The 10,269-nt window shown below is 40.7% G+C and overlaps 1 protein-coding gene across 1 annotated transcript in view; it reads left to right on the forward strand.

Annotated features, from left to right (window-relative positions):
* Positions 1–9,735, forward strand: part of pkd1b (polycystic kidney disease 1b) — a 29,497-nt gene extending 19,762 nt beyond the window's left edge. Inside the window, exons 27-42 of the mRNA XM_071463368.1 lie at positions 30–153; positions 489–632; positions 733–1,162; positions 1,327–1,441; positions 1,536–1,750; positions 3,552–3,754; positions 3,844–4,041; positions 4,129–4,283; positions 5,582–5,782; positions 6,271–6,445; positions 6,545–6,734; positions 6,862–6,966; positions 7,095–7,229; positions 7,322–7,508; positions 7,966–8,077; positions 8,178–9,735. Coding sequence (XP_071319469.1) covers positions 30–153; positions 489–632; positions 733–1,162; positions 1,327–1,441; positions 1,536–1,750; positions 3,552–3,754; positions 3,844–4,041; positions 4,129–4,283; positions 5,582–5,782; positions 6,271–6,445; positions 6,545–6,734; positions 6,862–6,966; positions 7,095–7,229; positions 7,322–7,508; positions 7,966–8,077; positions 8,178–9,041 — 3,553 coding nt within the window. The 3' untranslated portion in view covers positions 9,042–9,735. The remainder of the gene's footprint in view (positions 1–29; positions 154–488; positions 633–732; positions 1,163–1,326; positions 1,442–1,535; positions 1,751–3,551; positions 3,755–3,843; positions 4,042–4,128; positions 4,284–5,581; positions 5,783–6,270; positions 6,446–6,544; positions 6,735–6,861; positions 6,967–7,094; positions 7,230–7,321; positions 7,509–7,965; positions 8,078–8,177) is intronic.
* The last annotated feature ends 534 nt before the right edge of the window (positions 9,736–10,269 follow it).

Consider the following 10,269-nt stretch of genomic DNA (forward strand, 5'->3'; position numbering starts at 1 on the left):
TGAAAACATTTGTGTCCCTTTTCCACAAGTGGACCAGTGTCGGCCCAGCTGCTTGTTAACATCGAGACGGTTACTCTGGGGGTGATTTTTGCAGTATTGGTGTTTCCTCTCCAGTGTTTCCTCTGTTTCCTTTTTACAAAAGCCCATTGTAAGGTAACTCAATTCAACACAGCCTAAAGTTAATTTATTTTCATGATACATTTTCCTGCTGAATGCGTTTGATGCACTATTAATTAATTTTTGTAGGTACATAGAGTTAGTTTTTCTCTGTTCCTCAGTCCTTTCATGTATGTTGCTGATTAAAGGTCATCATAGTGTTGTGTTGGTCTTGTGTCAATGCTTTGTTTGTCAAACAGTCTTATCTCAGCATGGAAACAATACAAGTGACTGTTTCCCATTAATGGGAATGTACACTCAGAAATGCTGAGGCAGCAGGTGTGTGTGTGTGTGTGTGTGTGTGTGTGTGTGTGTGTGTGTGTGTAACCCAGGTAACTGTGGATATGTCAGCTCCTCCTTCTCCCATTTGTCACTCTGTGGAAATGGACATTTACCTCGGCCAATCAGAGCTGTCCGGCCCTTCATTTCTATCTCTGTCAGATTCTTCCAGCCACATCCGAGACAGTCCTTCATCTGTGAGAGCACACCCACAAATACGTACACACACACCGAGTTGTTATTCTGCACCTGTCCAATCTCTTAGTGTAACATTCCAAGTGTTTTTTTTGGCTCTAGTTACTGGAGAGCAAGGCGTTTGACTCCAGTGTCCTGGACTTCTGGGCTGCCTCTGGCTTGGCACCCCAAACAGACGGAGCGTGTCAAGGCAAGGATGTGGTGGCATGGCCATCCTGTGACAGCCTCCTCAATCTACCAGTAGACTTATGTCCTAGCAAGATGACCCCAGCGTGCAACCTCTTCAAGACTTTACCTACTCTGGGCCCTACACGCCAGTTGAGGAGGAAAAAGGCCCTGATGGTGTTGAACCTGGCCTCACCCTCTTCCCCTGACAAACCTACTGCGCTTGTACCTTCACCTTGCAAATATCCTCTTTCAAAAGAAATTTCAGACTCTCATTATTCCCCTCCTGCACCAGACCAGAATGTCCTCACCATGAACACAAACCAAATTCACAACCACAATTTGACAACATTTCTATCTCTGTCAGGTAAGAAACTGTTAGATATTCAAATATTCACTCACAGGAAACCTGGATTTATTAATCATATGCATCTATTTTACCCAGCAATGAGTCCTTGAAGTAAAAGTCCAAATGCTTCCAACTAAGTAAAATGTATCAGACTGATAGTGTATTTATGTTCCCAATACCAGAGGAGGATCTGCTGATGTCAATAGCAACAGCAGCAGAGAACACAAGAGATACAACCAACAACAACTCCGACAGTGGCTGGGATTCCCCTAGAACCATGTCCTCATTTTCAGCCACGTAAGGATCACTCCTTTGTGCCATGCAAATGCACTTTCATGCATTTCTGTGTTGCACAGAACATTCTGTATTACTGTGATTTTATCCTTTTTAGACAAAGCACCTCTTGCAGCAACTGGTTGGATCAAGGTGACAATAAGTCCCTGTATGGAGCAGAGATCCACATGCCAGACCCACAGTCCTGTTCCTCCCTGTATGGAGAAGGACTCTACAAGTGTCCCTCTGTGCAGTCTGTTGACTCAGTGGCTAGCACCTTCCTGCCGAGCCCTTCTCCTGACTCCACACGCTCCTCCTCCACCACACGCATAGGTACCAGATCAGTGGTTACCAACCACCTTTTCATCTGATATACCTCATTTCGTTGGCCACACCTGACATATTCCAGTTGTGTACATTTGGACAGATTTCAAACCAGATGTTATTTAACTACTGTTTATTGTGTTAAAGTAGATATTTTCATAGTAATGCTTTCATGCAATTGAACTGTCAGTTTTGAAGTCAGTTTCAGTCCAGTAGTAGTCCATACAACTACTACTGGAAGTGGCAAAGGTTCAAAGTTTCAATCATTTATCTTCTTTTAGCTGTGTCTGTTTCACCTGCTAATACTATTAGCTGCCTATTTCAACTACAGTGCATTCAGAAAGTGTTCATACCCCAACCTAAAAGCTAAAATTGAAAAAAAAAAAAGAATCTGCAGTAACACTTCCTGAAGTTTTTTCCATCTTGACACAGGATCTCTGGAGCTCAGCCAGCGCCATTGTGTTCTAGGTCACCTTTGTTAACAATGCCTTTTTACCCTGATCTCTCACTTGGCCAACTCTAGGAAGAATTCTGGTTGTTCAACACTTCTTCAATTTAAGAATTATAGAGGATGCTGTGTTCTTGGGAACCTGCAGTGCAGCAGAATTTTTTTTGATAGCCTTCCCCAGATCTGCCCCTCAACACAAACTGCAATCGGTTATTTCCACCTTGCCAACCAATTGCTTGGTTTTTGCTCTGATATCCATTGTCAGCTGTGAGACAACCTACCCATTTCCCAACCTCACCTGTGTGTTACCCAGGAATCCAATGCCCCCAAGAGATATGAGCAAATTCAGACACAAATGGAATTAGAAAATAATGTTAATTTCTTCCATCATCCATGATTATGTATATTTTAATAATTTATCCATTTCTTTTAAATGACTTTAAACTGATGATCCATCACTCAAGAAATGCATTTAACCATTTATCCATTTCCAATTATTTCCAATTTGTATGTTTTTCTTTTTTTCACATTTTATAATCAGGGGCCAGATTCATAAAACTCTGATAGATTCATGACTAAAACCATGTGTATGCACAAAACCAGAAGTATGCCTCTTTTTCACTCCCACAATTAGCCATAAATGAATGAAGACACTCCCTTAATCCATCAGTTTGCAGTCAAAAACACTGTTGGTGCCACAAGTTATCAGGCATGGGACAGTAAAGAGAGATGAGAAAGAAGTGCAATTGCACAGAATGTTGGTCGGATTACAAACAGGAGCTCATCAGTAGAGTAAAGTAAAGTCCTGTTTTACTCTGAACTTAATCTGTTGGAAACAGAGACATCTTAATTTGAACTTCATCTGTCGGAAATGGAGTCTTCTTAATTAGGCTACCACACAGGTGTCTGAAATTGTGATGAAATATTAAAATAGTATGGACTCAGTTTACAGAATGCCTCACAATATATTAAACAATGCTAAAGGAAACATTGAGCACACAAACGCAATTACTTATATTTATGAACTGTCAAATTGTTTTTGCTGTGTAAACAGCAAAACTTATTATGATAATAACGAATGGAGGCTGGGCTTTGTTTTATGTTAAATTCCGTGTCTCCTCTTAATTTTGCATTTTCACTTAACTTTATCTAACTTGAATTGCTCTAAATAACCTCTAAAATAATGTGTATGCATGGTCAAAAGAATCCATGAGGTGTACACAGTCTCATCACACATTCTGTGTTTATAAATACCAATTCATATGTGGAAAATCGCATATGCAAGGTTTTTCTGTGCACACATAATCTATGCAGCTCTCCCCTGGTGTTTGAGACATTTGTCGCTCAATTTCCTCACCCTAGGTGTTGCTCGAAGTCAGCCCAGTTGGCTGCTCCCCCCCTGGGCACTGGGTGTGATATACCTACTGGTGGCAGTGCTGTTGGGAACCTGCCTGGCTGTGGTTGGACTCTATGGCAGCTTTTTCTCCAGACCTGTAGTCCTCATGTGGCTGGTATCAGCTCTCTCTGCCTTGCTCACCTCTGCTCTACTGCTGGAGCCTCTCAAGGTGAGTTCAAACATGTCATGTAATTAACTCACTTCTTTGATCTTAAGTGAATATTTCCTTTGATTTGCATCTCTGTCTTCTTTGCTCAGGTGTGTGTGCAGGCATTGATCTACACAGCAATTTGGAGGCCTGTGGATCCAGAAGTGGAGGACCAGCTGGCTCAGGAGATCACTGTGGTGAGGGCATTTGGAGAACATAGTGGAAAGGTTCGGCCACCATGTGGTTATGGACTGCTGCAGGCTAAAGAGGAGGCACGCAAAGTCCAAGCTCTGCGATCACTCATGAGGGTGAGAATAAAAACAAATTTTAAAGTTTAGTGACATTTTTCTTCAGAAGCATATTTTTAAAAATCATTAAATCTGCCTTTTCTGCAGCACTGTGTGTGCCAGCTGTTATTTCTGTTGCTGGTGCTAATGGTTAACTACCAGGATGGCGTAGAGCGGAGGCAGAGCAGGCTGCTGCACTCCTCCGTCAGAAGCTATCTTCACACAGCGCCCTTGGGGATCCCTAACCTAACCTCACTCAGAGAGTAAGGACAACGTTAGGCTACATGCTGTCAAAACACTACATCATACCAAATGCAACCACACACTGTATGTTTTGGGGAGAAAACCTTTAGTATAGCTTGTTCAAATAGACCTGACAAAGACCATCTTTGTCAAAACATGTCAATGTGTGATGACATGGTTTGACAAAGATGGTCTGTCAGCTGTGCACATGACTTTCATTGCCTAACATCAGTGACAGAATTTTCACAGCTGCACATCATGTAATTTTATTAAGGAAAAGTTTAAAGGTATGAGAAAATATACACTTGTCAGATCACTCTTTCACTCTTTTCAAAATGCAAATGCAAAATGCATTTCAAAAAAGTATTTCATAAAATGCATAATTATTGATGATTATTACCCGCACCAAGGAGGTTTGTCAGCAGGATTACACAAAAGTACTGAACCAGTTAATAATTAATACTGCACTTGGAGGATTGATGGGGCATGGTCTAGTGAACAACCCATCAAATTTTGGGGCAGATCCAGACTATTTCTCTGAAGTCTGGTGCATGTTGTTTGACATTGGCCTTGGTGGAGGTCTGTGCTGTACTGACTGCATTTTGTTTTTCCTGTTTGTTTGCCAGCAGGATTACACAAAAAGTTCTTAAACGATTTGCACCAAACTTGGTAGAGGGATGGGGCATGGGCCAAATCTGATCAAAGGGCGGATCCAGGAATTTTTCTGCACTTCCCTAAACATTGGATCTTGATGTAAAAATCAGACATATAAAGAGTGTTGCAATCTATGACTGTGACAATATGGTGCAGAACCACAGGCCTTGGCTGAGGAATGCGTTCGACTGAGTACCATTCTAGATTTTTTTCTGTACTCATATGAAAAAAGAATTTGGTATGCAGACACAATGAGCAAATCTAGTACAGTGTCCATTTACCTCGCAGTATTATAGATTTTTTTACTGTCCAGAACCCATGAAATGACCAAATCAATCCCTCTCATCCCCAAGTCATTTTATCCTACTGATGTAAATCTTTAAAAACTGGTTAAAAAAATTAAATAATTTCATTTTTTTCAAGGCTCAGTAATGTCTTTAAGCAGCTGCGTATGTAGTTTCTGGCAAACGTTACCCAAACAGGACGAATCACTGTATTTGTCTCAGAGTGTTTTCAGCTGTGGATTAATACACATTTCAGGCACTAGTGAGTTTACAGCACACCATAATAATAAACTATATTGTCATATTAAAGTACAGTGTCTGAGTGCATTATTATGAAGTAACAGTTCATCCAGTGTAACAGTATGGCTTATATGTTCCAGCTGGTCAGATGCAGAGCAGTGGATCAACCACACCTTGGTGCCACACCTACACCAAAACCCCTCACTGCATCTTGTAGGGTTGCCACAGCTGCAGTTCACAAACACACTTAACCACGTGGCAAGTATCCTTCTGGGAAACAGCAGTGTGATGACACACCAGCTCCTTGCTGACCTACACATGGCGGACTGGAGTGAGAAATTGTAAGTGAATTTGTTTCAGCAACAGATTTAAGACATGCTGAGTGTGTATTCATATATTGATTCCTCTGAGAGCAACTGAGTATTTAATTACATGAGGCGTGTCACCTCAACAAAACAATGCGATATCTTTACTTCTGCAAAGAAATGGAGCTATAAAAGTTGACAAACTATTGGTTGAATAATGTAATTTTCTCATGTAGATTGTCAAACTAGTTTGCATTTTAAAACAGGTATGAAATACTTTTTTTGGATCATCTTAACCCTTAATTATAAGTCAAATGGGTTTTATATTGAATCCTATTCATTATCATACTCTGTTTAAACCCTTGTCTTAGTGTGCATTTATCCAACTCACATGCAGCCTGTTGTGTTTGTTCCTTACCTAATTTCCCCCTGGGGATCAATAAAGTATTTTGATTGAATGATTGATTTAAAAGTCCTTTTAAAAACACTGATTTTGATGTTAGTGCGTTTTTCATCTCTTTCAGGTTTAAAACTCTATCTATTGATTTCACACACTACCATAGAGAGTCTGCTTTATTTGTGTGTGTATCCATTCAACTAAAGTGGCCTCACATGCAAAGAGTCACTCCCTTCCTCTACATCAATCCACTCCTTATCCCTTCATCCTTCTCAGGACTGGACCTTCAAGTGGCACTTGTGGTAACACTTTGTATACTTCAAATACAAAAAAGGGGAAATGAAGAGCAATACATATTCAAAAATTATTGAAATCATAAATTATTTTATTTTATATTGCAGGTTCTTCTTCTCATCTCTGCTCTCCTCATCTTGATTGGGGAGCTGTGGTCCATGGTTACTGAGCGTGCCCAGTATCTGCAACAATGCAGACACTGGTTCCAGCTCCTCCTGGCCTTGTTGTCACTGGCAACGACTATACTGCAGTTCTGCTTCCTGTCTCTTGCCTCTTCATGTGTTTCCAAGGTAAATAGCAAAAAAATCAGATCCACTTGCATTACTTACTACATCATTCTGTGGTAGAAAAAAAATAGTAATTGTTCGTGACTAATCTATGTGTTGCTGTGATGACCTCACAATAACCTGTATGTACCATTTAGCTTCAGTCCCAACCAGACAACTTCATCAATTTCCACAGTGCTGCCCTTCTGGCACAGAGGTCCTCTCAGTGTGCAGCTGTCCTGCTCACGCTGCTTGTTTTAAAGGTAAATGAGAGCTCTGGTTTGTGACTATACAACAACACTGGTCCACAGTTTCACAGTTTCACCACTGTATTAATGTGTATTAATGTATTATGTAAATGTCTACTCCTTTCTATTGCTTTGTGCTCTAGCTGCTTGGAACTTTAAGATTTGTGCGGAGGTGGGTGGTGATAGGCAGAGTGCTGCAGAGAGCCTGGGGAGAGCTGTGGGCTGTGATTGTCCTACTACTGCTGCTGCTTATGCTCTGCACTCACCTTGGAAACATGGTATAAAAAGAAAAGCACAAGAATAGAATTTTTATGAAGACGAAATGTATTTGATATGGCTTTGTCTTTGTTTCAGCTATTCTCCGGTTCAGTAGAAGGCTTTGTGTCTGTACATGAGGCTGGTATGTCAGTGCTGTCCATCCTGCGTGGTCGAATAGCTCTTCATAGATTATGCAAAGTCCACACAGTCCTTGGATTCTTCTATGGACTACTACTGATGGGGGGAGGTCTCTGGCTATTTGCCAGACTCTGTGGAGCTGTTCTCATTCATAAATACAGGTACATAATATTACCTGCAGTATGGCAGGGTGGTTTTGTGGGTAAAAATCCCAACTGCATTATCAAAATATTAAATGACACAATAACTTCCTGTGTCCATCCTTGTAAAATATCGACCTCATGATGGTGCTAGATGGAAAGTTAAGGGATTTCCAAACTGATTAGTTTGTGATGTGTGGAACATGAATGGCTAAACAACATTTCACAGCAATCCATGCAATAATTGTTGAGATATTTCAATATGGACCAAAGCAGTGGACCAACAGACATCCGTTATCTGCTATCTGATTTGACTGTAGAATCAGCCAAGAACCTGCTGATTGTTCTCAGGTGTATGGTTATAATTTTGCCAATGAACATGTTGAATTGAAAGTGCAATAGCTACAAATTCTGAGTACCAGCAGTGTGCATTTTGGATTAAGTAGGTTTCATTGCTAACTGTTACTGACTCTTAAAGGGCTGAGCAAGCTGAGCTCTACCATCCAACCATTGAACCTCAGGACTATGAGATGGTGGAGTTTTTCATCAAGAGACTCAAGCTGTGGATGGGACTCACCAAGGCTAAAGAGGTGAATAGTGGTGGTGCATTTCATTGGAAACATTGAGTATTTGAAAATCTCCAATAGTCATTTCATGTTGCTTATTCCACATATTTCCTTTTCTTTCTAGTTCAGACACAGGGTGAAGTTTGAAGGCGTGGACATCCCTCCTTCCAGATCCTCCCAGGAATCTTGTCTCTCCACCTTTTCATCCACCCTCCCCTCCTCCGACTCTCCTTCCCTATCCTCCTCATTTTCATCCCCCTGCCCCTTGTCTTCAGCTCTGTCTGTGAGGTCTGAGGACTCATCGGTGCCTGAGCCTTGGTTTGACGTCTCTCCCTACCTGGACCGCCTAGTCCCCTGTGTCACTGCTCTGCTATCTTGTTTCGATCAGGTCAACCGGATAACTGAGGATATTCACAACCTGGAAATTAAGCTAGAGGAAGTTCAGACCAGGAGAAGGAAGATGTGGATCAGTAAAAAGGAGAAAGTTGCAAAAAGGTTCAAAGAGTCAACAACAAAGCCAAAGGAACCAGAAGATGAAAGAGTAACAGGAGAGCACAGGAAGACAGGTCTTCTTTACCCCAAGCCATGTGCCTCCCTCCCATCCTCCATTTCTTGCAATCCATCCACACTTCACTCCTCTGCTGCATCAGTCTGCATTTATCCACATACGCTAAGCTCCTATTCTGAATCTCAGTCTGCATCTAGAATCTGCGGTTTGTATCCTGCAGGTTCTCCTGAGTTTGGATGCTTCCGTGGGAGAAGAGCTTGGCATTCTGGGAGCTCTCATTCAGCTGATGCAGCTCAGAGGAACTTCCTGTTCCAAGGTGGGGGAGCTGTTCCACATGCAAATGGAGGGGAAACTTTTGCATTCATGAACACCAGACCCTGGAGCAAAGAGGGGGTAAGAAGGCGTATCAGTGACGGGGTCCCTGTTAAGAGGAAGGCTTGGATCTCTGAAGGACCGGAGACTGAGCAGGATGACAACTGATAGATGCTATGCTCATTGGTAGAGGCTGGGACCGGATCTCTGTAGTGGTCTGCAGCTGTAACACACTGAACAGCTGCACTGCACTGTTTCTTTGGCACTGCATAACATAATGCAGTGTTGATGAGTTGTGTTGTTTACTCGAAGGTGCTTTTTAGGTAGCATTAAAGGGGCACACTGCCAATTTTACTCACAAAGATAAGTTTACTCAGCGCTACATAGTTGTATTCCTTTGTGTCTTCTGTAGCGCTGGTGGGGTTTCCTCTGAATTAACCCCTGATGTCGTCATCAGGGTTATCTCAGCTTTGGTTTGGAGAACCAATTTTAAGTCCAATATGAGCTCGGGGTGTGGAGTTTGAAAGTTGTGAGAATTTGTCAATAACTATGTCACATAAAGGAAATTCAAGGATACTCAATCAAACAAAATTTTCTGTCTTAATGCTCTATTAAAGTGTAAATTCAAAATAAATGTCTTGGATGCTCAGCAGTGTTTGGGAATTGCCATTGTTACAGAATACTTGACTCCTCAATAAGAAAGAATCAATGTGCAAGTCTTTGATTAATAAAGTTACTTATAAGTAAGAGACAAGTTTTCAGAAGTGTCGACTTTTATGCACATATTTTTGTTTCTTACAGTGCTGAATACCTATGAATGCTGATGTACTCTGCAGACAAATAAAGAAAAATGACCATAGAGTCTGAAATTGTGTTTGTGTTTCATTTCTTCAAACATATATGGGTCATTGACAAAAAAAGCTTTTAAAATTTTTTTTTTTTTTTTTTTAAGTATTTTTAAAATGGATATCATGCATATTTTTGAAATTAGAACAATGTGTTTCAACAAGCCTTATTTGTGTTACAACATTTCAAAGTTTTAAATTCATTTTTTGACTGTATTTTTAACATCACCACCTGAAAAATGTCAGGTGTCGCAACCAAATTTTTGTAAAAATGTATATACTTTATACTATACTTATATACTAGTTTATTAATAAAATGAAGAGTTTTATAATAAAATAAAATTTTCCTAGTTTTACCTTGGTTTCACCTGACATGAAAAGTGTACCATGAGTTGAAAGTAGCTATTTTTATCAATATTTGAGAGAGCTCTACAAACCTTTTCACTCATCAATAAAGATCACTTGGGGTCCTCTGGCTGATGGAATATCCTGTTTGATGTTGTAACTATTCACTTCAGAATAAAAGATGCATGTATACAGATGCACCACCC

Source organism: Trachinotus anak, unplaced genomic scaffold (genome assembly GCF_046630095.1).
Source record: "Trachinotus anak isolate AG129_WGS33_773 ecotype Australia unplaced genomic scaffold, CSIRO_AGI_Tana_v1 ptg000025l, whole genome shotgun sequence".
NCBI lineage: Eukaryota > Metazoa > Chordata > Actinopteri > Carangiformes > Carangidae > Trachinotus > Trachinotus anak.